This window comes from Nycticebus coucang, chromosome 8, assembly GCF_027406575.1.
Source record: "Nycticebus coucang isolate mNycCou1 chromosome 8, mNycCou1.pri, whole genome shotgun sequence".
In the NCBI taxonomy this organism is placed as follows: Eukaryota; Metazoa; Chordata; class Mammalia; order Primates; family Lorisidae; genus Nycticebus; species Nycticebus coucang.
Window position 1 is genome coordinate 91,677,252 of NC_069787.1, and position 27,952 is coordinate 91,705,203.

At 56.0% G+C, this 27,952-nt stretch overlaps 1 protein-coding gene across 7 annotated transcripts; it reads right to left on the minus strand.

Annotated features, from left to right (window-relative positions):
• On the minus strand, positions 1 to 27,864 carry ALS2CL (ALS2 C-terminal like). Of its 7 annotated transcripts, none has more exons than XM_053599694.1 (26): positions 27,674 to 27,864; positions 22,595 to 22,723; positions 21,579 to 21,777; positions 21,164 to 21,229; positions 20,573 to 20,738; positions 19,887 to 20,018; positions 19,147 to 19,266; positions 17,294 to 17,352; positions 17,089 to 17,155; positions 16,443 to 16,639; positions 15,088 to 15,153; positions 14,568 to 14,666; positions 14,301 to 14,462; positions 13,529 to 13,640; positions 12,360 to 12,437; positions 11,482 to 11,612; positions 10,102 to 10,275; positions 9,889 to 9,985; positions 9,494 to 9,651; positions 8,879 to 8,947; positions 7,844 to 8,017; positions 6,948 to 6,990; positions 6,163 to 6,224; positions 5,907 to 6,056; positions 5,476 to 5,572; positions 1 to 5,070 (listed from the first exon to the last, which is right to left on the minus strand). In XM_053599694.1, exons 1-26 carry the CDS (start codon positions 27,777 to 27,779, stop codon positions 4,990 to 4,992), a joined length of 2,994 nt encoding a protein of 997 aa, XP_053455669.1. In that variant the 5' UTR covers positions 27,780 to 27,864; the 3' UTR covers positions 1 to 4,989. The 7 variants fall into 7 exon arrangements, 6 of the variants coding, with proteins under 6 accessions (XP_053455669.1, XP_053455668.1, XP_053455670.1 ...); XM_053599693.1 differs by lacking the exon at positions 27,674 to 27,864 and adding an exon at positions 27,326 to 27,525; XM_053599695.1 differs by lacking the exon at positions 27,674 to 27,864 and adding an exon at positions 26,881 to 27,273.
• Positions 27,865 to 27,952: the final 88 nt, after the last annotated feature.

A 27,952-nucleotide genomic window follows, 5' to 3' on the forward strand; every position in this document is an offset into this window, starting at 1 on the left:
AGTGGCAGATGGTAATCTGGTGCTTCTCCTACCTACTGGTTACACTTGCTGGATCTGGGCAGTTATGGATGTAGATGATAACGATCACAACTATGACAGCTCCTACGATAGTCCTGCTGGTGTGGCGCACACACCTAGGATGCTACATACCCTGTTTCCCCAAAAATAAGACATCCTCTGAAAATAAGACCTAGCACATCTTTGGGAGCACACCTTAAAATAAGACACTGTCTTATTTTCGGGGAAACAGGTTAGTAATCACCCACAGGTAAGTCCAGCTGGGGTGGATTAGAAATGGTAATGTTGTTTTGTTTTTGTTTTTGTTTGGCAGGGGGGTTCTTTAGACAGAGTCTCACTCTGTTGCCCTGGGTAGAGTGCTGTGATCTCATAGCTCACAGCAACTTCAAACTCTTGGGCTCAAGTGATCCTCTTCCCTCAGCCTCCCAAGTAGCTGGGACTGCTGGTGCCCGCCACAATGCCTGGCTAGTTTTTCTATTTTTCCTAGGGGATCTCACTCTTGCTCAGGCTGGTCTTGAACTCCTGAGCTCAAGCAATCTGCCCTCATCAGCCTCCCAGAGTCCTAGGATTACAGGTTTAAGCCACCATGCCAGCCTTCTGGGTTTTTTTTTCTTTTTTTGAGATGAGGTTCCTGGGTCTCTGCCTAAGCTGTTCTCAAACTCCTAAGCTCAGGGATCCTCCCACCTCAGCCTCCCCAGTAACTGGGACTAGAGGGAAAAGCCTTTAGGCCCAGGCAGTGGTGAGGACTTTTAAGAGAACAACTCCACTGGTGGGGAAAGAACATTTTAGACACCAGGAGGTCAGATTCAAGCCTGGATCATTAGCACTTTTTGCCTGTCGCCTTTAGGACATCTGTCCCCACCTGTTTCTCAGAATGTTATGATCACCTTGTCCCAGATAATCACTGCTCCCCTCACAGAAGACCTTTGACCGAGGACTGTTGTTGACTTTGGAGGGAGAACTGCCCCTACCAAAGCAAAGAAACAAGGCTAATTTTCTAGACACTGATGAGGTCGCCTTCAGCCTCATGGTATTATTGCTGGCACCCTGTAATCTTCCTCTACTGCCAAAAAAACTACCTCCAAACAAAACAAACATGCTCTTGTGTGATTTTCCCAGACCACAGCTACTGCTAAACTGGTCACTGGCCTGCCAATCTCCACCCAACCCCAAGGAACAAACCACACTTCCCTCACCCCAACTCTTCCCAGACACCGGGACCTGAGGGCCAGGCCTCAGTCAAGGGGCACACATGAAGATTGCTTTGGGAGAGACTTACCTATCTAGAGGCAACTTCTGTGTAAGGGTGGGGGGCAAGGACAGGGGACTAGACACCTGGGCTCTAGGCTCCCCAGCCAGGTGGCACCTGGGCTCTGGAGTGAGACTGCATGGGTCCAATTTCCACCTAGCTACTCAGCCCACTGCTTATCAAGGGAAAAAACACATATTCCTCCTACTCCCAAGACCTCAGTTCCCTGGGTTGTGATTCCTGGTGCTTTGGTCAGGAGGAAATGGAGATAAAGGGTTTATAGTGCTTAGCCTGAGCCTGGCACCCTCTTCAAAGCACCCAGAGTCCGGGCTGCCTCTCCCAGCAGAGGATGCTGTTGACGGAAGAACAGGAGTGCTCGTGCATCTCCTTTTCTACAGGACCTAGTTAGAGGAAGAACTTGGCCAAGGTCAAGGAGAGGCCAAGACCCTGACAGCCTGGACCTCATCCTGGGTTCTTGCCCACAACAAGAGGAAATGCCAGAGCGTGTGTCTGCACAACCCTTCACAAAGCCAACCAGGAGAGCCCCGACCCGATGTCAACCTGACCTCACTCTCACCCTCACTCTAACTCTACTCCTAACCCCTAAATCTAACCTGACCCTGACTCTGACCTTAACCCTAAACCCTAACTCTATCCCTCACACTGACTTTGACCCAAACTTACCTTTCCTTCCCCAGTGCCCGCAGAAGGGCAACCCCTTCCCCTGCTAACCCCACAATGGTCAGCTGTCCCTCTGGGGACAACCGAGACCACAGAACCCCTTGTAGGGCCTGCTTAATGAGTGTGTCCTGCATTCATGCAGTGGTGTGAAGGGCCTCTCCGGCAGCCTCTGGATAGCCTCTGGCCCCAGCACTCCACTCCCTCCATCCCTCTCTGACCCTACAGTGGTGCCCTTGCAGTGCACTGGCTCCAGCCCTCTTGGGTGATCTGAATAAAGAGAGGCTTGATCAGCACTCAGCTCCCTCTGACATCTGCCAGCCCCCATTGTGGATTAGCTGTGGACTCAGCTTCTCCCAGATTCTCTTCTCCCTGCCTAGCAAGCACAGGTCATCTGGCCCCTTATCTGGGAAAGGAGAGCCAGCCCTTTTCATCCAAAGAGGGCCAGGGCCTCATCTACCATGTTCCAGATGGTACCCCAGACAGGAAACAGGGCTGGCACCCGGGGACCCCCAGTGAGGTTGACAGGGAGGGTGGCACTGCCTCCAGGGGACTTCATGGGGCTACCCTGTGCCCAGTTCCCTTTTAGGACACCACCTCTATCAACCACAAGTGGGACAATGGCTGTGACCTGGCCGCTGCATGGCACACGTGCAGCTGGAGTTCAATGCCAAGCAGCAGGCCAGTGCATGGAGGTGTCCTATCAGACTGGCATCATCCGAGAGGCCAGGCCTGAGGTCCTGGTGCCTGGGCAAGTTGGGCATCCTGGAGACAGGCAGAGAGGGTGTAGGTCTTTTCTTCCCTTCTCCTAAGACTTCAATGTCCACTTCCTGTCTGCTCCTGGCCCATTCGGCCAGACATCCATTTATTTCCCTGTGGCCCATCTCTCTTGGCCACCCCGATGCTCTTTTTGCCCAGAGGCCCCTGGTCTCAGATGCAGACCTCCCCCAGGGTTCAGGCCCTTCACAATCACTTGTCTGCATAACCCATGCTTCCGCCGGGGCGCACCAGCTCAGACAAGGGAAAGGCATATGCCCAGGGGACAGAGGGGAGCCAGGCACCCATAGGCCGTTCACCATGAATGGGGTAAGACCTGGGAAGGTCCTGTGGGGAGAGCTGTCTCCTTCCTGGGGGCATATGAGGTTTCATATGAACGAGGCCTTCGAGAACTAGCCTGAGACCTAGTGGGACTGGAGGCTGCAGGGCAAAGTAACAAGCCACAGGACAGGAGGTGGAGGGGGAACAAGGAAGCATGTGGGTTTGGCTGGTGGGAGGCCATAGTAGGTGCAGGGGAGGTGAAGTGGGGCGGTGGTATAACAGACTACACACAGGGTCAACAAGATGTGAGCAGGTCTCTAGTGCCAGGGCTGCACCCCAGTGAGTGGGTGGTCAGGCTGTGAGACTTGGACACTTCTGCTCACTGAGAGGCCATTTACCCCCAGGCATCTGTCTTTCTCAGCCCCAAATCTGAGGGCACAGCCAGCGTGTTTTGGGTCACTTAGTAGGGACTCAATCCTTAGCTGTCACAAAATCTCCCAGAGGCTATAAATAAGCAGTGGTGACCGTGAAGCCCTCCCTATCTGGGATTGGATATGAAGGATTTTACCACTTGTTCAAAATCATCACTGAGAGCAGAATCCCCAGCCTGGAGGAGACGGGAACTGGCAAGGTGGAGGGCAGCGAGGGCCTGGGCTGGGACCTGCTGGGCTGCTCTTAATGTTGGCAGGGTCACCAAAGCCGATGGGGTCCCTGCCTGCCAACCCTGATGTCCATAAAGACTCTGGTGTGCTTTCAGGGCACCCAAGGGGTTCCTGCAGCAGCTGGTAGAGGACTTTGGTGGGTGTGGACAGGCCCACCTGCAGGTGACCATCAGCTGCCCTGAGGCCCCATCTGACTATAGCTGTCTTTTCTGTCAGTGAAGCCCTCACGGCAGCTGCCAATCTCCTCATGCTCTAAGGCCAAGGACCCTGCCTGCCATGTGAGATTTGTTGAAAGGGTCTGATACAGTCCTGGCTTCCCTTGATGTGGGGAAGAGAATTGTGGCCCAGCAGAGATGAAGCTGCCGTAAGACCCAGGCCCTGCAGCTCTTGGTCCCATGCAAGAACCACTATTTAAATAAAGTCCTCCCCTCCCAAATATGTCCTACGGGGTCCTAAGCTGGAAGCACTCACTGGTCAGGGCTCAGGGAGGCCTCAGATGCCTCTGCTGTCCTCCCACACGCAGGCCCGTAGAAGTCACAGGCATGTCCTACTGGCTGTATTTATTCCCCTGCTGCTGGCTAAGCCCTGCACTTACATCATGGATAAGTGGACTACAGTTCACCGACCCCCAAGCCCACCCCATTGACTGCATACCCAGCAAGGGTTAGGCCTGCCAGAGGTCACCCTGCAGTTTGGGGTGAAACAGGAGCTCTCCCTGAGAGGCCAGCCCAGGCTGGGGCAGAGCAGGGAAGGAGACAGGTCCTCAGGAGACCACGCACGGAAAAAGGGCCTATTAAACAGAGTGGTCACTAGCAGCACAGAGCCTCCTGACCAGGAGTGCAGAAACAGGTAAGAGAACAACAGTGCCATGAGAATTTCAGTTATAGCCCAACAGAGTAAAGTGAGACTTCCAAAGGACTCTGGAATTCAGCATGATGCGTGGAAGGTCCTTTACAGACCACCCACTCCACCATTTTACAGACGGCAACACTGAGGCCCAGAGAGGCTCAGTAACTTGGGAGCAAGGCTCAGGCTAAGAGAAGCTGGGGGCTCCTCACCCCACACTGTTAGCTGCTGTAGGTTAAGGGGGTCATTGGAGACTGGCCTAGTAGCCAAGGGAAAGCCACCAGCTACAGGGCCACACCCCATCACCCCTCACTCTCAACCCAGTCAGGGCAGCAGCAGCACCTCCCAGGGTGAAACAAAACACCCATCTCCTCCAATAGCCACCTCCAAGGGCCTGCCCTTTGCCTTGGGCAATGAGAGACAGGTGGCGCCTGGTCCCAGGGGAAGTGCACAGTGACCCCTCTTGGCAGACCAGCACTTAGTCCAGGAGAGGCCAAGCTACCAGAGCTCCCGGTTGCCCCAGTGGCCAGGAAAGTGGTGCAGCCTCATGTCTTCCTTCTGGAGGTGCTCGTAGCAGGACTGGAGGGAGAGAGAGCAAGGCTGGGGCCAGTTGGCCTACCTGCCCCAGCCACATGCACAGCATCTAAGGCCCAATAAGTGGCTACTTCACCTCCCAGTCATGTCTCCAATGCAGCCCTTAGCCGCTGCTGCAAGGGAAATGGGGCCTTTCCTCTCCCACTGTGCTTGTGATGCAGCCTGCAGTAGTCATGACCCTAGGGTCCCCAGGGCTGGAATGCACTGTAGGACCACTCCTCAGCCCCTCAGCTCCACAGGACCAGCGGTGCTGTGAAGACCCTTCCCACGGAGACACATAAGCCATGAATTTCAGCTAATCCCCACAATGGTGTCAGGTTTGGCCTGAGGAAAGGGGTCTAACCTAGCAGTCAGGGCATTTGTACCTCGGCCCCAGCCTCTGTTCCTCACCTCCAGGGCTGTAAGCAGAAAGTCATATAGGCCTCCTATGTGGATAGGGTTCATCATATCACGGATCAGGTGGATCTCAGCTCCCAGGTGCTGGATTCTGGATAACACCAACAGAGCGAGGGAGAGGAGAGGAGATTGTCAGAGACAGGAGTCACTCAGCTGAGGAAGGAGCCCTAGCCCAGAGAGCTGGATGCCTGGGGTGTGCCCCTGCCCCTGCCTCTGCCTCTGGCACCCAGAAGACCCTGGCTAGGACCCTCCCCTTTCTGGGCCTCAGCTCCCCAATCTGTACTGAGAAATGCAGCATCTGTAAACCCTGATGTTCACAAACTTCAGAGAATGTCTTGGTTGGGGTGTCGCAGGGTGCGCCCAACCCTGCTCAGGCCTGACCCTGCTCCAGCCCGTCCCCAGCTCCTGGCCTAGCGGGGCCTCACCGGGCACGTGACACCACATAGATAAGCAGAGGCAGCAGGTCATCCATGGGCAGTTTGTGCTCCTGGTCCAGCACCCGTGACACAGTGGCCTCAATTTCCCCATATGTCCTCTCCAGCACCTCCAACTTCTCCCGTGGGTCCACCGTGGTCCTGTAGCAAGTAGCTGGTTCCAGGTCAAGGCCCTTGGGCTCAGTCTCAACTTGGAACCCCCAAAACTCCCACCTCCACCGCAACCCTCCCCAAGGCATGGACTCACATGATCTTCTGCAGGCACTCAGTGGCTGACAGGAAGCACTTGTCCCTGACCAAGGAGTACCTCTGCAGGGAGTCAGGGAGCAACCAGATGAGGCCCCACAGCTCTGACACCCCTCCTTCCCAGGGCCTGGGCTGGGCCCGAGTCTCTTGCCACCCACCCTTCCCCATCACTGGCTTCAGCACAGTCCTGTCCTGGGGGTTAAGTGACCCAGGCAAGTCCCTGTTCCACTGTGGGCCTCAGTTTATACAACCATAAAATGGGGTAAATGGTCTCCAGGAGGTTGGGAAGCTCAAAATGGATAAAGAAGATAATAACTGCAATGGCCAGTGGGTGCCACCCAATTCTGAGCGCCTACATCAGTAGTTCTCAAGTCCAAGGCTTATTGAAACACAGAGTCCTGGTCCACTCAGCAGGTGGACCCAAGAATCTGCTGTTCTACTAGGTTCCCAGATGACCCTGACGCTGCTGGTCCCACAAGCACATTTTGAGAACAACCACCTTATGCGCCACTTCACCCTCACAGTATTGAAGTAGCTCTAATATTGGCTCCCTTTTTCAGTTGGGAAAACCAAGACACAGAGCTCAAGTGTCCTGTCCATGGTCACACAGCCAGTGAAGGGCAGAGCCTGTGTTGAGCCTGGTCACTGTGGGCCAGCACCCGCAGCCGCACCCACACAGGGAGGTCAGAACAACACAGTAAGCCTGCCACCCCTGCCCTGCCCCTCCCCTCCGCAGCCTCTACCCAGCAACTGACTGATCACTTAGGATTCAGGCCTCCTGCTTACCTGATTGGTCGTTAGCGTAAGGTCCTTGAGGGGCCACAAGTGTCTGAAATTGAAAAAGTGAGACCAGAGATTTTGCCAGGACAAGGGGGTGGTCCTGAGGTCAGAGGGCAAATTCCCTATGCCACTGCAACCCCCCTGAGCACAGGAAGGCAAAGGAAAGGAGCCCAAGGACAGGGGAGGCCAGAGGGTTCCTGGAGAAGGCAGTGCTTTAGGAGCTGAACTTGGGTGGGGAGAGGAGGATGAGGGTGACACTATTGGCCAGGGGCCTGCACGAGCAAGATCGTGGTGGCCGGGCAGAGAGTGAGAGCTGAGGGGATTGGACTCTGCTCTGGAGGCCTTGGTGGGCTAGCACAGGGTGGTGAGCAGGAAGGATGCAGCCCTCATGGGACTCAGAAAGAGCATGGTGGCAGGAATTGTGGAAATGGCAGCGCCTGAGGCCAGTGTGGAGGAAGCAGCAAGGAGGGGAGGGAAGGAGAGACGCTTGAGAAGCCCTTGGCAGCCAGGCTTTCAGGCTGGTGACTGCAGTAGCAGCCAGCATTCAGGGATGGCCTCAAGTCACAAGCCAAGCCAGTGAGGGGCTCGGAGGGTTCTACTGGAGGAAATGGCAGCTCCCTGTGGGGACTGAGTTAGGAGGGTCTAAACCTTGAGTGGCTGGTGCAGTGTTTGTCACCACAAGAAGGAGCCAGAGAGGGACTGAGAAAAAGAGAAGGTGCTTTCCATTTGTCATTCAGTTCAACACCTAGATCCAGCTATACCTGAATGCATAACCCTAGAACTTCATTGGCACATGCGTCAATTAGCTCCACCTCCCTTTTTTGCCAAAGACAGTCTTGTATAGACTTTGTATTGTCTGCCACGCTATAGTGCTGGCTAACTTGGCATGGGAGAGGGCTTACTTCTGCACCTCGAGGAACTCCAGCAGCTTGGTGTCAGGGAAGAGGCTCAGGTTGGTGAGGCCCTGGCTGTAGAGGCTGTCCTCCCGCTCGTGAAGAAGCAGGTAGAGTGTGAAGAGCTCTGAGTAGAAGTTGGGCAGTACAAGGGGCAGCACCAATCCATGCACCTGGAGGTCTCTGAGGAGAAAGAGGCACAGGTTGGGATTGGCAGGGCAGGGCCTGGGGGCAGAGTCACGACTGGGGCTGCCCCTCAAAGAGCTCCTAGTCCCACAATAACCAATGTCCCAACCTCTAGCCTCCTCCTCCCTAGAAAACCCTTTGCAAGCTTGTTCTCATCAACATTCATCCATTCAATTGACAGCCATGGCTGCCTCATTCCCTTATTTGATTTTGAGAACTAATATGGTAGATGGGGCAGGATTGTGATCCCTATTTGATTGAAAGCAAATACCAGGGCCCCAGAGGGCCAAGCAACTTGCAGCAAAGCTCTCAGCAGCCCTTCCAGGCTAGTCCAGGTCTGCTTTCTAGTTTGCTGTGTTTCCTAGAACTCCAGGGGAAAGTTCTCCCTAATGTCTAAGCCTATTTCCCATGCTTCCTGCAGTACAGTGACAGAAAGCCCTCTCTGCTCAGGAACATCTCTAGGCCTGGGATCTGAAGGCAAGTTATAAGGTTTGCTCCAGAGACTAGGAAAGGCAGATTTAATGACCCACCTAACTCCTATATGACCTCAGGTTCATCTCCCACCAGGCCTCAATTTCCCTATCTGTGCACAAGGAGAAGAAGGATGCCTCAGAGAGCTGCTCGCCCTTTGCACACTGAAGGATGGCATTGCATGTTTAAAACAAAAATGCACTCAACACACTGTAGCAGTTCCCTCTCCCTGGTTGCTCACGGACAGAGGTCATGGGTCATTCTGATCCACAAGTGATCAATGAACAATGCTTGGTTAAAACAATGATACCCTACATGTCTCCCAGAACTGCCTCTTTCCCGAGGGAGGCCCCAGGAACAGAACCTGTAGAGGCCTGGGCTGGTCACCTTGTCTCTGCATCTTCATCCTCCTCTGGGGCCAGGCCCTTATGCTGTAAGGCAACGTGTAGCAGACCCCTGCAAACCAAGGAGAGGAAGGGTGTGGCTGCCACCTCCCAAAGAACCAGAGTGCCACCTCTCAGTCATCAGAGATGACAGCAGGTAGCTATGGGCACGGGGCATGCTGAGGCCAGCCTCTCAAACCACAGCACATAGAAGGCTGGAGCTACTGGAAGTCAGCTGGAGAATCCTGGAACCCCAGCAACAGAAGGAACTATGGCACCCAGGGCTTCCATTTATAATGTTTGATGGGGTCACAGCTCAGCCTGGGTCTGAGTTCAGGATCAGGCTCAGCCCTGAGGTCAGCAGTCAGTCCAGGACCCGGTTGGGGCTTGGACTCTGGCTGAGGGCTGCAGTTGGGCCCTTGCTATCACCTCCCCACCCTCTAACCCCTTTGCTCACCAGCTTCACACTGACAAACCCTCCGGTTCTTTGTTGAGTAAGACCTGAGGCAGGGGCACCATTCTTACCAGGGTGCCAGGCAGAGCTGATGCTTGGAAAGGGCAACACCTCCCCACCTAAGGTCACAGGGCAGTGGCTGTCCCTGTGTGCCACTTAGCTCACCTGTAGGTGGCCCAGATTTCCTGGGCATGCTGCTTCACCTCCTCCTGGGCCAGCCCCTGAAGGTGCTTGTTGGCCCCAACGCCTGCATATGTAGCTTGGAAGGTCCACATCAGTGTCTGAAGCAGCTTCCCCAGGGGGTGCAATGTGTTGCTCAGAGCCTGGGCCAGTGCACAGGCAGTGAGGACACACTCAGCACCAGAGTCTGGAGCACAGCTCGCCTGGACAAGCCCCAAGACTGCACCCATTTTAGTGATGGGAGCACTGAGGCCCTCTGAGGACAAGGGGCCCACAGGCGCCCATCTCCTCCACCCACATCCTGCTATAAGAAATAGGAAGGTTTCCCCCCAGGGTCAGTGAGAATGTCACCCCCTTGGCCGCCCACCCTGGGCCCTCACCTTCCTGAGGTGCCCCTGCAGGGCCTTGGGCTCCCGGTGCTGCAACAACTCCTCCAGGATGTCTTCAATTGTGCCCACGCTGTCCTCAGGGCGGGTTCTGCAGCACCACATGCAGCGTCCCTCACCCATGCTGGAGGCAAGCCCGTCCCTCTGGAGAGCCTTGCTCCCCAGCCCCCTCTGACCTGTGGTGCACACTCACCCGCCCCGCCTTACCTCTCACAGCACAGGTAATCCTGGGACTTGCGCAGCTCCCTTGAGCTCTGCACCTGGAAGCCCAGCAGAGCCTCCTGCAGGTCCCCCGGGCAGCCAGCACCCACAAAGTCCCGGAAGGGGCCATACACTCCTTGCCAGCGGCTCTCCACAGGGAAGGCACCCAGGCCCAGCTGCCTGCCATGGGGAAGGGAGTGATAGGGACAGGGACAGACGGAGCTGCAGTGGGCAGGAGGCCTTGGAGGAGGTGTGGGGGTACCAGCTGGGCCCAGGTTCAGGCCACAGGAAGGGCAGGTAGATCAGGGCAAGCAAATGTGGCTGACCTCCAAAGCTCCAGGAGAAAGACAGGCAGAGAGAAGGACAGAGAGAATTTACCCTGCAATGGAGAAGAGAGACAGAGACACACAGAGTCCCAGGAAGATGGATACAGAAGGTGGGAAGATCAGGAGAGCTGGAGGCCAAATGCAGAGAGTGGGGCTTGGCCCAAGACAGACCAGTGCCCAAAGTCTGGGATTCCCCTGCCACGATACCCTGTTCTTCCCACTCCCATAGCCTCCTTCCTGTGGTTGATCCCACCTTGGCCAACAGGCCAGGCCTGGCTGTATGCATTTCTCTTGGACATTGTCTAATGGACCCTGCCCTCCCAAGTCACACTCACAGGTTACGTAAACCTGTACTCCAGCCAGGCTGGGGCCTGCCCCTAGGATTACCATCTAACCCCAGATCCTGCTTTCAGGGAGATACAGCATGCACAGATAAAGGCTACATCTGAAGGCTTCCCTCCCTACATCTGAAATGCAGCCCAGAACCACTTTCCATTAGAACTGCCACTCACAGAGATTTCATCTGTGAAATAACAACTCTTTCTCAATAGATACAGTAAGAGTCACCACTTGAATTACAGTTTTCCAAGGAAGAATTCTGTGCCCATGGGAAAATAAGTCTATCTCCCTCTCAAATACTCCTTGGTAGAGAAAATGTCCACACTTAGCAAGTTTCCTTCTTCATCTTGGCTGCCAGGAAACTCACACCCAAGATAATGCTCAATCATAATCTTATAGGGCCCATGTGTACATCCCTTTCTTTTACGGGCAATTAATGCTTTTATTTTCCATTTTTCCTAATGTATTTGGTTTGTAAACCATCTTATACCCTTTCTAGAAAAAAAAAAGAAGGGTCTAACAAAGCCTAAAAGTAGTATTTTCTCCAGTTTTATGGCATATGGAGTTACTGTCACATAGCCCTTGAGTCAAAGAGTCTCTGATTAGAGGGTTATAAGCCTTGGCCTCTCTGAACTCTCTGAGGTGCTAAGAAGAAGCTCCTCTGATAAGATCCTGAGTCTTTGGGATGGAAATAAAGGCACACCCCCAGACAGGTTCTCACCTCTTGCAGGTACTGCTTGGGTCCAGCGGGAGGGCAGCCGTGTCCAGTACACCCTGTGTGTGCAGTCCTCGCCCTGCCCCACTGCCAAATGAGCCCTCCAGGGTGAAGCCATTGGGGAAAGTGACCTTGCCCTAGAGCCAGGAGAGGGAGGTAGGGATGTCTGTCTGCTCAGCTGCCATCCAATCATGGCAGGCCTTGTGCCTATCCATATGGGCCAAGGAGGATGAGTGGGCTTTCCACCATCTACTCAATCTTCCTCACCTAGAAGGACTTATAAAAGGTGGGCACATGCCCCCCTCAACAGTCATGCCCACCTCCCAGGGTTCACCTCTAAGACAGGAGAGGGGAGAGAGGGAGAAGGGACACACAGGAAAGAGTAGAGAGAACCATCACTGTGGGGCTGGGCTAGGGCTAAGTCCAGAGACAGGCAGAGGGCTAGGGAGGGCAACTCTTAGCTGCACAGGGATGTCCCATTCCTAGCACTGCTGTCCACCCAGTCATTATGAAACTAAAATAGCTCCCACATTTCCAAAAGCCCTAGCAGGACGCTGAAGAATGGTGACTAGGGACAGCTGCCCAAGGCACTGGCAGTAGAAAAGGCAGTGCATTCTGAACTAGGAGGGCTCAGCCAGGAGACCACCAATAACCCTCTGGACACAGGCAAGTGCACTGGGCTGGTCCCTATTCAGCTTGCTCCAGAATCCATCACAAGTCCATGGCAGGGAGAAGTCACTGTGACCACGCCTTGGAGGTGACGGAGGTAGGAGAGGGCCTCCCCTAACTTCCCACCCTCTGCCTGCACCCTTGGTCCCAGGAGGAGTTTACAGGTCCCAGCCAACGCTTGTTAAGGTGTGGAGTGGGGTCTCAGTGGCCCTCACCTTCCCTGTGAGGGTCAGGTCCTTGGTGAAGGTGCCCTCATACAGGGAGTCGTCCTCAGAGAGAAGGATGCCTGGTCCCTTGGGGAGGAAGTTGGGAAAGGGAGGAACAGTAGGTGAAAAAGGGCCAGGAAACGGGGTGAGGTGGGGATGGCAAAAGAGAGGAATTGGACACTGACCCACAGGGAGGAGGTCCCTGAGCCCTGTTATACCCCCAGGGCTGTGCCTAAGTAGGACGCTGGTCCTAGTAGGCCTGTTGAGAACCAGCCAGGGACCTCAACCCTGGGTGTCCTTAGATGACACTCCCAGTCCTGGCTCCTCACCCCCCAGCAGCCTCTTTAGGAAGCCCCAGGAGCTCAGGAAGCACTGGGCTTTTCCTGAACCATCCCTGCTTCCTGCTTGTCACTAGCCCTGGAAACAGCTGAGCTGATCAGGTTCCCTTGCCACATTGGCTGCCAGGAAGCTCAGAGCAAAACGGGATGCAATTTATGTCCAACTTATTTCTGAATCTATTTTGTGTGCTGCTCTTGCCTTTGCTTCCTCTTCCCTCGTAGGCCTCCTTCAATCGCATCCGGAACAAATGGAGTATAAACCAACAGTCACAGCCATCAGGCCAGTGCCCCATGAGTACAAAGTGCCCAGCGAGGGGTGCTGAGGTGAGAGGAGAGGGCTGGAGAGCCCAGCTCAGGAGCCTAGGGGTGGGCCTCTGGTCTGCCACTTAGTAGGCGTGACACAGGGCAGCTTCTCTGGCCCCTCTAAGCCCTCATTTGTCATTCATACACTGGAGATGATAATGACATCAACTTGCAGGGCTCCTGGGCGCATCCAATGAGATCACAGTTGGAGGCTTAGCTAAAGCCAAGTATCCAGGTAGGGGCCCGCCAATATCAGCTACTGTGCCTACTGGCATCATCAATACCATACATTGCTTTCTTGCTACTTTAGGGAGTCCCTATAAGACCTATTAACCTGAGTGGCTGATGGGGAAACTGAGGCTGGATGAGGCACAGATTTAGCCAAGGCCAGGGAGTGGCAGAGCTGGGTTCCTGCCCAGATTCCAGTCCCCTTCTTCAACCTCCTCTGAACAGCCTCAGCTCAGCTTCAGGGACCCCAGAGCATATGGGGTACAGGGAGAGGGGTAGCTTAGGACACAGACAGGTCTCCTCACTCACCACCATCTTGTCCGCATGGAAGATGCCCTGGTAGCAGACGCCCGCCTGAGTGACCACGACCCCTGGGCCGTGGCGCTGGTCAGCCTGCCACATGCCAATATAGCGTTCACCCCTGGGGCAAGAGGGGTGTGGCCAGAGTTGGATCAGAATCATTCCCATGCACCTCTGGGTGCTCTGCTGGCATGGGATTGGTGGGGGGATAGGAGCAGTGATATCACCTAAATCACTCAACTCAGACATGGGGCAGGTGAGGTCAGGACCCCCAAGAGTAACAGAGGGTGGAGGATATAGGAAGGCTGCCTGGAGAGGCCTCCCAATGGAAATGACAGGAGGGCAGAAGGAATTGGGGTGCAAAGCCATGGAGGCAGGAGCATATAACACATAGCTATGTGGGGACATTCAGTGGTCCAGAGAGGCTGGCAGGGTGCACAGGAGGCACGGGGGATGAGGTCAGAGGACCAGGCAAGATTGCAATTGCCAGACCAAAGACCTGGAGAGCCTGAAGGGCTGCAGTCCTTAGATGGCACCGTGTCAAGGGTCAGAAACTCCTCTCCGACACCATGAGGAGGGGGTCGGAGTTGGGGTGGTCCTGCAGTCAGGATGATCTGGGGTCCCTCATTTTAACCCTCAGCAACAACTGGGAGAGTAGAGATGAAGGGAAGGTCTTAAGAGAGACTCTGTGGGGACGCACAGGAGCCTGTGACCTGAGACAATCTGGTTTGAGGGTCCGCCCAGCAGCTGATGCTGGGGGTGGTGGCTGAGGAGCACTCACCTGTCACTGTCTTCTTCAATGCCATAGCCGCTCCTCTGGCCCTTCTCCCAGTGGCCTGTATATCTGAAGGGCCGGGCAGCCTGCAGGGCACTCTCAAAGACCCCGAACCCATGCCGCAGGCCCGCCCGGAAGTAGCCCTTATACACCTCGTCAGTGCCGTACCTGGGGAGGGTCACAAACAGCTGGCCCCGCCTCACAGAGTTCCGCCCAGAGGACAACATGCCATCTCCCAACACCCCCCACCCTCGCCAGCCGAGGGTAACTTACTCACAGATGCCATAGCCACTCATGATGCCTTCCCGCCAGTGGCACTTGTAACAGTCAAACCTGTCCTCAGAGGCCTGGGGCAGCAGGCGGATGCCGAACCTGACGGTGAGGTTGGGCAGGAAGCGGATCAGTACCAGGCCACCTCCCTATGCATCCCCGACCTGAGATACCTGTCACACCCTGCCACCAGAAGTGACCCTGCCAGCCCAAGGAGCCTTCCAGATAAGTGAAAGGTACTCAGTTCCCCTTTTCTTCCAAAGGCCCCTCTCAGGATCCCTCTTCCTCCACTCTTCCCCCGTGAGCCCTGGAGCACCTTCTGGCCTTGTATATCACATCCTCCAGGACCTGAAGCTGAGACCCACCCCAGTATTCAGGGCCCCGGTCCAGTGAGAGGCTGGACCAGATGATCTCAAAGGGACTTTAGGGTGGGGGCAGACTGGTGACTCAGCAGGGGAGGAAAGAGCTCCCTGCCCACCACATGCCTGCCTCATGTGCCAGCACCAGCCCCGGACAGCCTTACCCATGCTCCAGGCCCTGGCGGAAATCTCCCACGTGATTCTGCCCATCTGGCCACTTCAGGGTTCCCCTGGAACACAGTCAAAGTCCACGGGCCTCAGGTTCACCGTACTCATCTCTCAACAGCCTCAGCTGCAGACTTTGTCAAAGGTCCTCTCTTCCCCCTTGGACTGGCTGTTCCGCCTTCACCCAGCCCTCTTGTCTGAGCTCTAAGACCCGCCACAGAAAGCCCTTTTAGCCCTTCTCTCTCCTGACCCAACTGTACCAGTAGCCTCATGGGATAGACTCACCACATCCTATAAGAAGAGCCCAGGAAACATCTAGTTTCCCCTTTTCCCTTGACCAACAGGAAGCTTGAAGCTAAACTTCAAAATCAATTTAAATGCTAGTCAGTGGGGTTTCATCCTCCTCTCATCTTCTGATATGGCACTGTTTTTTCTATCTGTTTTTTCATAAGCCTCCTTAAGCCCTTCCTGGAAGTAGCTGGGCATCAAAAACTAATGGATATGCTTGAGTATAACCTTGCAAGTCCCTTCCTCTCCCTGGGTTTCAGTTTTCTCAACTGTAGCCTGGGCTGGAGCCACATGTTCTTTAAAGGCTTTCTGCTTAGGAAATCACACAGACCTGTGACTGAGACCTTGGTCAAGTCATGCTTGACACCATGCCTCAGATTCTGGACCTATAAAATGGGCAAAAAACACTCCCTAGAAGGTTCTTGTGAGAACCAATGAAGAAAGGATGTGTGCAAACCATTTCACCACCCCCAGACAAGCCTATGTAGATAGGAGAATTACCCTCCCACCCTTCTATGACAGGGGTGGCCCTGCAGGCCCTGCAGGCCAGCCACTGGATGGCTGCCCCTTACTCTCCAGGTGTCACATCAAGAAGTTATTTGACAAGGGCGGTGCCTGTGGCTCAGTGAGTAGGGCGCCGGCCCCATATGCCGAGGGTGGCAGGTTCAAACCCAGCCCCGGCCAAACTGCAACAAAAAAATAGCCGGGCGTTGTGGTGGGCGCCTGTAGTCCCAGCTGCTCAGGAGGCTGAGGCAAGAGAATCACGTTAGCCCAAGAGTTAGAGGTTGCTGTGAGCCGTGTGACGCCACGGCACTCTACCCGAGGGCAGTACAGTGAGACTCTGTCTCTACAAAAAAAAAAAAAAAGAGAAGTTATTTGACACGCACCTACTGTCCAAGAGGACTTAAAACAGACTTTGAGAAAAAAAAAAGAATTGTCCCACTGACCACAGACAGTAACAGCCTTTGGTGTGACGTCCTGAGGGAACCAGCTGCATGGTGCTGTCTGCCCTCTCAGGGCCCCAGGAGGAGCCTCACCCTGGAAGCCCAGAGTCCCAGTCACTCACTTGCCATGGGGCCTGCCCTGGCACCACTCGCCCTCATAGGTAGCCTGGCAGAAGCGGCCTTCCGCATGGAAAGTGTATGCCCCGCAGCGGCAGGCAGGGGGCTCCGAAGGCTCCAGGCCCGCCCCAAGCACGGGGAAGTCCTTCTTCCCACGCAGCGCCTGGCATACAGCCTGGGTCACCTTCCACTGCCAGACTGCCTGGTGGGGACAGGGAAACACAGTACAAGTCACTGCTGCTGGAGCATCCCCCTCTAAGAAGTCTTTTTGGGAAGCTCCAGGTATCATGCCTCTATTCCCACTCCACTCTGTCACTTGAGACACTGCTCCACACTGCTCCCATGAGGTCCTTGGAGCAGCCCGAGATCCTTCTCTGCAGTTGCACAGTCTGCCCAAGGGGCCAAACAAGACCACAAGGCAGGGACCAACACAGGCCCCAATTCTGGCTTCGCAGAGAAAAATACCCTGTTCTCCTTGGCATTCTGATACCTGATCCTAGGCTGACCCCTGACTTCCTCTGACCCTGGCCCCCGAGGCCTGCTAGCCCCTCACCAGCACTCCTGTGGAGCCCTGCAGGGTTGCAGACTTCTAACCTGCTGCACCCTGTCTCCTGAACTCGCTTCCCCAATTCACAGCTCACCCACATTCACCTGGCCCTGGGGATCCTTGGCATGAAAGGAGAACTCTTCTTCAGGTGTAAGGAGGTGAAACGTGCACCTAGACAGACGGAGGTGATGAGGAGACCCCAACTCTGTCCAGGAGGGTGTAGGGGTCTGAGTTAGAGCCCTGGGTGTGGGCAGGTGCCATGGGGGTGGATGGAGAGAAGGCCCAGGTTCAGCAGAAGGAGTCACTCACCCGTCCTGCCCAGGATTCACCCACACTAGCTTCAAATCAAAGGTGTGGACGTTGTGGCCCTGGAAGAAGACAACACAGGCATCTTCCAGAACCTAGACAAGATGCTCATCTGCCCTCTGCCCCAGTCTTTCCCCAGACACCAACCCTGGAAGCCCTGAGTCTGCTCTGTCTAGTGTTCCCTATGCTGAGTCCCTCACCACTCCCGCCTGCTCCCCATCCCAGGGGCAGTTCCGCCACATCCCTTCCACCCCAGGGCCTGGCCAGGGGCCTAGAACCAGCTTCTGGTCCCCTGTGGCCACTAGAGTGGTCTTCTGGAAATGCAGCTCAGACCCTGTCTGCCCCCACTAGAAGTTGCCTAAGGCTCCTGCAGCCTGGGGGCTGGGACCCACTGCTAAGCCATTCAAGACCCCACAGACCACTTCGGGCTCATGTGTTCCTAGCTATCACCCTCTCCATCCGCACCATCATGGTCACTCCACACAGCACCTTCCTGAGCTTACCACACACTCTCCTCACTTTGGAGCTTTGCCCGTACTGGTCCCTCTACTAAGTTGGAATGCCATCTTGCTCTGAGAGCCAGACCAAAGTCCTTTCCTCTAGGACAGTCATGACCCACAGGTTGAGAACCGCTGCTCTAGGAAGATGTTGTATGGCAACTTCCTGCCTGGCCCAGGAAGGTCAATCACTGCTCCATGGCCAGAGGAGGAAGGATGAGGTCCAGACATAGGCCAGGGACAAAAAAGGGCCCAACATAGACAACAGCACATGCAAAGGTCCAGAGGTGGGAGAGGACACTAGCACACTAAGGGACAATATCTCATCAGTATACCTGGAGCACAGAGTGTGAAGTCAGGAGTGAGAGGGGAACTCAAATTAAATCAGAACCAAAACGAGGCTACAGGGGACATGGGTCTGGACCAGACAAGTAGCATTCCTGCTGGGCCTCAGCCTCCCTGTGTGCAAGGGGGATTCAGGCCAATATTCTAAGGGGCAGAGAAGACAGCACTGTGGACCTCGCAAGAGCAACAGGAGTTCGGAGGCATTAAGCACAGTGAAGAGGTTCTGGCCGTGTAACACTTCCCAAACCCCAGGTCTGCCTCCCTGTTCACATTTGTAAGGCTGAGAGCCCTGCATCTAGGGGTAATTTTCCCTATCAGCCTTCTCATCGAGGCCTCTCTACTCAACACAGGCCACCCTTGACCTCCACCTAGGGTTCCTGTCTTATGTGAGGACAAAAGGAACTAAAAGTTGTCTGACATCTACTCTAAGACAAACTCACCTCACTACTCCATTTTCCAGATGAGGACACCAAAGTGAAGATGTTTGAACAAGGACACAGGCTGGGAGGACTGAAGCCAGTCTGCACCCTGGGCAGCCTGTCCCCACAGCCCATAGCCCTTTGGGGATGGCTCCACTGAAGGCCCCCACCCCAATATTCTCCTTTCTGTCCCAACCACCTCCCCAAGCCCAAGTTCTCAGTCCCAGCAGCTTGTCCCTTTCCTGCTCCTTTTTGTTTTGAGACAGAGTCTCTTAGTCACCCTGGGTTGAGTGCCACAGAACCATGGCTCACAGCAACCTCAAACCTTTGAGGACAAGTGATCCTCTTGCCTCAGCCTCCCAAGTAGCTGGGACTACTGGTGCCTGCCACAATGTCCAGCTGTTTTAGAGACAGGGGTCTCACTCTAGCTCGGGCTGGTCTCAAACTCCTGAGCTCAGGCAACCCACCCGCCTCAGCCTCCCAGAGTGCTAGGATTACAGGTGTGAGCCACCACACCCGGCCTCCTGCTCCTTTTTCAACCAGACCCCACGAATCCTGTTGTGGCCACAAGACCTCAGGTGAGTGCTACTCCAACCTGCAGCAAGATGAGGGCATCATCAAAGAGCATAACACGTTCAGCCCGCAGCGGGGTGACGGTCACAGGTACATCTTGGCTGTCTTGCAAGAGTCGGTGAGCAGGGGTGCAGAGCATGTGCTGTGGGGCAAGGAAGGAGGTGCAAGGCATCCGTGTGCTAGGAGCTGCCAGCAACCCTGCCACCTCTCCCGCTACCCCAGACACCCACTGGAGGCCTCCCCCAGGTCAATGACAGGCACCAGAGCTCTCGGGTATAGGGATCATTCCTCTCCCACACTCCACTTCCATGTTGTGGCCCCAGCCATGCCCCCTTCAACCCTCAGCTGGAATCCTGTAACCTTTTCCCCTCTCCAACAATTCTTACCCCTTCTGCTTGTTATTCCAATTCTCCACCCTGGCTTAAGCCTGTCATACTTGCCTTTGCAAGGCACAGGGGTCTCCCTCCTTGCAAAGGCAGTGCATGCCCTGGTGGGCAGTGATACAGGGGTGTGACTAGTGACATCCCCAGAAGGAGGGTCAGTTCTGCTAACTGCTTCTTCCCCAGTGCCAGGTCAGGGCTTGCCCCAGGAGGGACTTGGCAGATGGATGAGGGTGGCTAAACAGAGGGTCCTTACAGCCACCACCCCTTTCCAGATAGGGAAACCAAGGCATGGAGAACACAGCGAGCAGCTCAAGCCACCCAACAGCCCCATGCGCAATGTCGAATCCCCTTCCGATTGCCCGTCAGGCCCCAAACTCACTCTTTGCCGGCTGCTCAGCGTGTGCCAGAGGGCCTGTGTGGCCATGGCCTGGTCCAATGCCTGACTCATGAAGGACTGCAGGTTCCCAAAGAGAGTGGCTGCGTTCACCACCAGCTCCCGGGCAGGGTGGCACTGCAGGCAACAGGGGAACCAGTGAGGGGAGTGGCTTGCCAGAATTTTCCCCACCCTGTGATGGTCACCCCAGTTCTGTCCTGGCCTCAGCTGTTCAGGAGGGCTGAATCTAGGCCAACTCCTCTTCTATTGTTGGGGTGGGGTAGGAAGGTGATTCCAGAGGAGTCTGGATTATTCCACGACTCCTCAAGCCTGGCCCTGGGACCATGTGTCCTCACACCCAGCATATGGTACTACGTCTGCTCTCCAGATCTCTGCTGGCTCCACCAGGGCCATTTGCCTCAGACACCTCATAGCAGGGCCATGACCCACTAAGATTCTCCAGGGCAGAACCATGTCCCCAACACCCCAGGACAGAACCTGACCCACCAAGATTCCCCAGGGCAGGACCGTGTCCCCCTCACGACCCCAGGACTGGGCCCCAAAGGCACGACCAGGTCCTTAAACTAGGATTCCTGGGCTCACTAGGTCTTCCCTCCTCAGCTGGGCCCCCTGAGCCTGGGCCCGTGTCTCCCCTCCCTCACTTCCCCACAGGCTGTTTCCCCCATACCCACCTCTGGGACGGTGTCCCCAAGCCTGAGCAGGAGGAGCACATACTGTTGCACATGATGGGTGAGCGGCTGGCGGAAAGCCTGGAGCAGTGCTGTGCCCACCGAACCCTCCAAGCCCACGCCACCCAGGAGCTGCCGCAGCACCTTCCGTTGGCCCCGCCAGTGCTCACTGCGGGTAGAGAGGGCCACACACCTCCTTCACCCTCCCCTCCTCCATGCCCACACCCACCACCATGGCCAGCCCAGGGTCAGCCACGGACCTATACTGTCTATGCTATCAGACCAACGCAGTACCTGAGTTGCCCTCGCCATATGTTTAGTAGCAATAAAACACAGCCTGAGTATAAATGCCCTTCCTCCCCTGCCCCAGGGCTGGCCTGGCTAGTGGATGTCTGCATTCTGCTCTTGGCCTCACTAGGCCTTCCCTCCCTTTCTTCCAGTGTGGGTCAGTATAGATTTCTTAGAGCCAGGAGTCCTCCAGGCTGCATCATAGGCTGTGACCCTTGCTGCTCTAGGGATGGGGTTTCCCTGACCCTGCCCTCACCCAGATACCTCCACCCACCCAGGGACCCACTACGGCAGCCCCTTGCTCACCTCCTCCTCTTTGCCACCTTCTGAAAGGCCTGTACCACTATGCAGCTTGTGTAGGATTCAATGTACCTGCAGGCAGCAAAGAGGACCCCCCGAAAACCCAGTCCCCAGCTCCAGACCTAAATCCTTGGTCTGTGGCATCCCCAGATCTCACCTACTGAGCAGCCGCAGACCAGAGCGCCCAGTAAGTGGCCTAAGTGACCAAAAAGACATTAACTTACGAAGTCTTTCTGCCCTGGGAGGCCCCAACGCTCAGTCTGGAGTATCTGAGCTTGCTGCCAGGCTAACACCCAAGCCCAAGTCAGGCCAGCCCCAGGGGAGCCCCTGACCCAGGGGAGCTTCAACCCCAGGTATGCCTTAATGCCAGCTGGCACTCTGATACCAAGGCAAGGTCCCAGGCATGCCTCAGTGATCTTACTCTATGTGGGGCTGCAGGACGTGGTCAGTAGCTTGCAGCAGCAGCAGGGATTCCAGACCAGTAGAATCGGGGTGACGCAGCCTCTCCCTCAGTGAGTGCAGGCTTTCCTCTGTCACCTCCCACAGTTGCTGGGAGCTCCGGTGCAGCTGCTGTAAGAGCCGCAGGCACTCTCTACTCTGCGGTTCCGAAGGCTCTGGGGCTGGGGCAGGAGCATAGCCACACTGTGAGCAGGGGACATGACCACTTCACCTCCCAGGGAATACACAGCAGTCCCACGTGTTCACACGAGGGCAAGCAGAACCCCGTAGGTCTGTGGCTGCTGCAGGGTCCCACATCACTGAGGACCCTACTGCTCAGCAGAAGTGCAGGCTGGAGAGTGGGCAGAACCCTTGAGGAGTACACAGGAGGTACATCCACCTCCTCACACACAGGGACAGCCCTGTAATCTCAGGGAACCAAGCCCGTACATTAATTTCCCCTGCATCTCTGGCTTCCTCACCCTGGACTCCTCAGATCCAGAACCCGGAGTCCACAGGGTCACACAGTCAGTCCTCTGCCATTTCACAGATGCATAACCTGAGTCCCCAAGTGGAAGGCACCTGCCCAAGGGGACTGCACAGGTGAGACTCAAGCTGGAAGCAAAACCTAGATCCCCAGCTTCTAGTCAGGCTTTTCCCGGTACCACCAGATGGCCTGGGTGGGAGCCAGAGAGAATTCAGGCAAAGGGCTATTTCCAGGCCTGTGGCCTGGGAGAGGAGGAATTTCATGTCTACGCATAGGCAGGGGCCAAGACAGGTTCATAACCTGACCCCTCAAGGTCCCTTTAAGAAGGGAGCAGTCAGCAACTGGAGGCCAGGGCCCCAATTCCATCAGGAGATGCTGAGACCAAGCATCACCACTCCTGTTCAAGGTTGAAAAAAGCTGTGTGTCAGACAATCCAACAAGGCAGGACTCCTGTCCCTGAGATCATTCTTATGTCCCTTGCCCTCTCCACTGGAGAGCCTAGACTCACTCACCGGCAGAGAGCAGGGGCTGGAGAACAAGGCTGTTGACACGGGCAAGGGTGGCTGAGAAGACCTCCTCTAGCCGCAGCAGGGCTGCCTCCTCAGGGCTGCACATTGCCAGGGTGCCCTCCTGAGGGCTTCCTAGGAGGACACAGGTTACAGCCAGAAGGCAATGGCAGGTGTAGGGTCAGTGCCCATCCTCTCTGGCTGAGTGCCCACCCTCATCAGAACTGAGCAGTGGGGGACAAGACACAATTATAAGAGGGACTTTACCTAACAAATGCAATTAGTATAATCTAATTCCTGTACCCTCAATGAATCTCAAACAATTAAAAAAAAACAAAAAACTGAGCAGTGAACACAGGTAACCTCAAAGGGGAGTTCCTGGACTAGCCACTGACCCCTGCCCTGTTCTGCCAAAGCTCAGCTGAGAGGGGCCTGAAGGAATGGGAAAAGGTCTCAGAACTTCTAAGGGAAGAGGCCTTTTCTGCCCCAAAGTGTAAATGCTCCTCAAGTTCTTCAGTTTTGACCTACTCATTGCCTGCTCCCAACACTCACCATGGATCCCTAGTGCCCAGGGCAATATCTAGTGGTATTCTGACCTTAGCCTCCTTTCCACTGAGTCTCTGCTCAGGGACAGGGACTCTGCAGTCTCTAGGAACAAGGACATGCTGTCGGAGGACTCAGCCTTGTCTTTGAGATGATGGCTCAGGGCTCCCTTTACCCAAAAGGGCTGTATAAGCAAAGAGAGGGCTAGGGGAATCTGGCAGCTTCCTGCTAGAGCAATGAAGGATAGACAAGAAATGAAGAGGAAGGGAGGACATGGCACGCAGGTGGGGGATCCGTGAGATTGAAGGCTCACAGCTGTGACAGCCCAGCCTTTAAGGGTAGTCCACCACGCAGCACCCTAACTGGCCAGCAGAGGAGCTAGATCTTGCCTCAGTCAACCATGGAAAGTCATGGAGGACTTCAGAGCGAGGTGTAGTGGAGTCCAAAGTCAGATTTGGTGGGAAGAAGCAAATGACTGTTGCAGAGAAGATGGTGCTGGGCATCGAGACAGGAGTCAGTGTGGATGGGAGCCTGGACTGCCCCCACCACCACCAACCAGCCTGAGCCTGCTAGATGGGTCCCACTTAAGAGGTGGGGGCCACTGGGCTAAGCAGATGGGATTGAGCCTTAGGATTTCCTGCCCTGGAGAGAGGGATCACCTAGGAATCCTGCCTGGAGGGTCCAGGCTCAAACCCACCCCCCACCCCAACCAGGCTGCAGCCTCTACTCAGACAAAACCCCTCCCACTAGACTCTGGGGCTGTCACTCAGCAAAAGGGTTCATCTGCCCAAACGATCTGACAAGACATCTGAGGGTGGAGAGCTACAGGCTGCCTATCCCTGATCTGACATTCTGAGGCTTTGGAGTTAGCCCACCTAGGTGAGGCAGGGGACATATCAGGACAGCCAATAATGGCAAATGACATGGGCAGATCCCAAAGAGCAAACAGGAAGGAGTCTCAGCCCTCTCACCCCAGCCCTCTCCAAGGATGCCATGGAGTATCCCAGGCCCCAGGCAGAGCCTACAACTCCCAGAGAATTGGCTCTGGAGCAGAGTTGGGCAGGCGCCTCAGAACTCTGGCCCAGACCCAGGCATTCCTGCCCCACCTTTCCTGCTGCTGCTGCTGCTTCGGGAGGGTGAGGCTGTTAGAGGGAGAGGCAGGAAGGGGAGGCCTCTGGGCGCCCAGCTATAGCCATACTCTCTCTCTCTGCTGGCCCCTGAAGCAGCCCTAGCCTCCCAGGACACAGGAGGCTCCAGATCAGCTCAGGCAGACTAGGAGAGCACAGCCAAGGGATTAGGGGTGCAGCAAGCATGGTCTGGGCCTACCTAACCCTCACGTATGTCCCCAGAAACTGATGGAATGGAAAGACCCTTTAGGGTGACCTTTCTACCCAAAGCTAGCAGTCAGCTGGGGTCTGAGCTGAAGGGTGAAGACACCCAGTGTTTGCTGGGCAGATGGGGAGGAGGGTGAGGCAAGGATGGGAGGTGCAGACCAGTAACCAGATTGGTGCAAGTTAAAAAGATACTGCTATCAATAACTTGTTGCTGGGACGCCTTAAACATCAACATTCCCCATCTTCACCTGGGGGCCAGGTACCCCCATCCTAGCCAGTGCCACACCCTAGATGGGGAGCTCTCTGCCCCTAGAAAGAGCTTCTCCACTTGGGGCTCCCTCCCTTTCTCCCTCACTGCCCAGTCTGTCCCCAGAACCCATGGCCAACACCTTAGCTGCTCCCCTAGGAGAGGCTTCTGGTCTCCTCCCCTCCCCCCATCTGATTGTTCAGCCCTGGCCATGCCTCAGCTTACCTACAGCCCTGCTCCTCTCCAAACTTCAGTCACCCTTCTAAAAGTTCCCAGATCAGAGCTTCTCAAACTATTCTAGTTGCTCCTCAAAAGAACAAACTGATGGAAGGGAGCTTCTCTGGGTGTGAGTACCTGCTTCTCAGATTCCCCACCCAACTCCCAAAAGCAGGCTGGGACCACTGGGGTGAGTCCTCTAGATCCAACTTGGCAAACACCAACTCTGGGGGGCCCTTCGACATTCATGTCCCCAAAGAATCTCTAAGTCTGGTAAACTATGTTAAGTATGGATGGTGACGTTGTGGGTGAGGGAAGGGTGGAGCTGAGGCTGGGAGTCTGGTCTGGTGGCCTCAGGGGCCCTGGTCCCCAGGCTAGAAAGTTTTGGGCTTCATCCTGGAAGTGATGAGGAGAGTATAAGTGCAGGTGTGAGGCCAGGCATGAAAGTGCAAGAGTGTGCATGAGTGTACACATTTGTGGGGAAAGAGGAGGAGGTGCTGAACCTTACAGGAATACTCCCCTCCCCACTACCATCTCACTTCCTTCGGTTCAAGGTCATGGCTTTCTCACCCTTTCCCTCCCTTCTGTTCAAGGGTTCTTTAGTGGCAGGGTGCACGCAACTGTACAGAAGGGGAAACAGAACCAGGAAGGATGGAGGTACCCAGAGACACTACCTATGGACCATGTGCAGGGCTCAGACCCAGGCGTCTGGCTCCCAGCCCCACCAGGCTCCCCTAAGTTAGGTGGCTCAGAGAGGCACAGAGAGCCACAGAGTGAGTTCCTGGCAAGGCCCAGCCCCTTAGCTGTCCCCAGGCAGCCCTGATGCTCACCATGGGTGGGGTAGGGTGAGGACAGAACTGACCAGTCTTGGCATGCCCAGGTGAGACAGCATACTGTCCCTGTTGTGATCTAACCAGTAGCCAGACCTGCTCTCTCCTCTGCATTCCTAGTCTCTGTCCACACTAAGTCCCTCCAGGCAGGGTCACTGGGGCCCCTCCTGCCCTCTCCCAGGACTGGCCCCTCAAGCCCCTCAGCCGCGCCCTGTCATGGAACTCACTTTGGTATTTCCTGGTCTGGACAGGTAAACAAGGAAGTTCTGCTTGCTGTGAAGGATTTTTCCTGGGCTTCCCTGGAGACCTCTGTAATCAACTGAACATGTCTGGTGGTGGACAGTGGAGAGGGGGACTGCCTAAAGGAGGGGGGCTGACCTGTCACACCTGTCCCTCAGGCTCCTCCTCTTCCCAGCACCCTTCCTCTGCTCCTCCATGAATCTACCCTGTTTCCCCGAAAATAAGACATCCTCTGAAAATAAGACCTACTTACAGGAAAGATAAGGCGTCCCCTGAAAATAAGATCTAGCGCATCTTTGGGAGCACACCTTAAAATAAGACACTGTCTTATTTTCGGGAAAACAGGGTAAGCTTCTTGTCCTAGACGTCCCCACCCTCTCTCCAGTCATACATATGTCCCAGTTTCCCTTCCTCTCCCAAAGACTCGACCCAGGTCCGGCCTCCAGGCATTTGCCTGCGCCCTTCCCTTCCCAAACGGGCAGCATCAGTTTCTTGGCTTCCCACTCGGCCCTTGCGCCGTGACCAGCTGGAGCCACCTCCTCCTGGCAGTTTCTCGGGCTAGCTGAGGCCCTGTGGCCGTCGCACCGCGGCTCAGGCCAGGCTCCTAAGCACTGCGCTCATGCCCTGGGTGCTGTCCTTGCGCTGCCCCTAAACTCAAGCCAGGTGACAGGGAACAGGAAGAATGTCGCTGTGAAACCTCCTGGGGCCCAGGGGATCTTCCCACAAACTCGGATGGCCCGAGAGCCACCAGGGACCGAAGACTGGCGGAGGGACCGCGACGCGGCAGGCCGAGCGATTGCGTAGCCAAGTCCCCCCTGGATCAGGAGAGCGTGGAGCGCAGGGCTCCGCCCACAGACGCGCGACCTCTGTCGCGGTCCTTACCTGTGCGGTGCGCCTCCACCGCCGGGAGTGCCCCTGCCGCTTGTCACTCGCCTCAGCCCCAAACCGCCCCCGGCCGGCCCCTGGGCCGCCCCGCCCCGTCCCGGCGCCCCGCCTCGGGGTGTCGCTCAGAGGTGGGGGAACCCAGGTCCCGCCTCGGAGGGGGCGGTGCGCGGCGTCCTGCTGCCCCGCCGCCCGAGGTCTCCCTCTGGCATCTCCGGGCTCCCAAGGCTCCGGAGGCTCAGCTCCGGACGCAGAGGGCGAAGATGAGGCTCAGTCCCTCCGCCCTCCCGCACTCCCACGCCCACACACAGGCTAGCTTCTCCCGCCTGCCTTCACCCGCGAGGCTTCGGGGAGGCCGGGCAGAGTCCTGGAAACGGCCCCTGGTTCTCATCCTGGCGGATGCCAGTCGCTTCTAACGCTCGGCAGCCCCATGACCATGACCTACCCCGTCCTCTCTGAGTCACAGAGGCCGTCCCAAGCAGAGCGCTGGCTGGGTTCGTGAATCGGAAGTGTAAACTGAGGTGGCCCTGCGGCCCCCTGGGTTGGCCATCCGCAGTCTGCTGCGTGACCTTGAGAAAGTCCCTCTGCCCGCAGAGCATGAAGCCGGCCAGCGGCCTTCGGTGCCAAGGCCTGTGACCTTGGCAAGAGTGGCCAATGGCCAGTCCAAGACTGACCACCCGGTGGGGAGGGACCATAGTTCAAACTGTAACAAGCAAACCCTGTCACTCATCCCTCTTGTTTCCAGGGACCAGGGACGGAGCAACCTCCCTCAGCGCTTCTGCGGGTTTCCTACCTGAGAACACTGAAGGGAGAGGCCTGCCGTCCAGAGGCAGGCTCTGGAAGAGCAGAAAGGGTGTCCCAGCAGCCGCTACTCTCGGGTCTGAGGCAGTGGGAAGCATCCCCTGACCAACAGGCCATCTTGTTAGACTGGAGAGGGCCCCAGAAGAGGAAATGGGGGTCCCAACTTCAACCCCCCACGACTTGGGTTGTCTGTCACCAGCTTGAGGTCTGTCAGGCTGCCTCCTACCTCCAGGCTGGGAGGGTTTTCAGCTCTGCACCCCTCCCCTGGGTA

Bases quoted from the DNA above. Each gene is read 5' to 3' on its own strand.
- ALS2CL (XM_053599693.1), bottom strand. From the start codon at position 27,479: ATGCTCTGCGGGCAGAGGGACTTTCTCAAGGTCACGCAGCAGACTGCG. The intron at 21,230-21,578 runs GTAAGATCACTG...TGCTGCCTGCAG, and splicing joins GTCCTGCAGCCCCACATAGA to GTACATTGAATCCTACACAA. The intron at 9,986-10,101 runs GTAAGGCGGGGC...GTGGTGCTGCAG, and splicing joins GATTACCTGTGCTGTGAGAG to AACCCGCCCTGAGGACAGCG.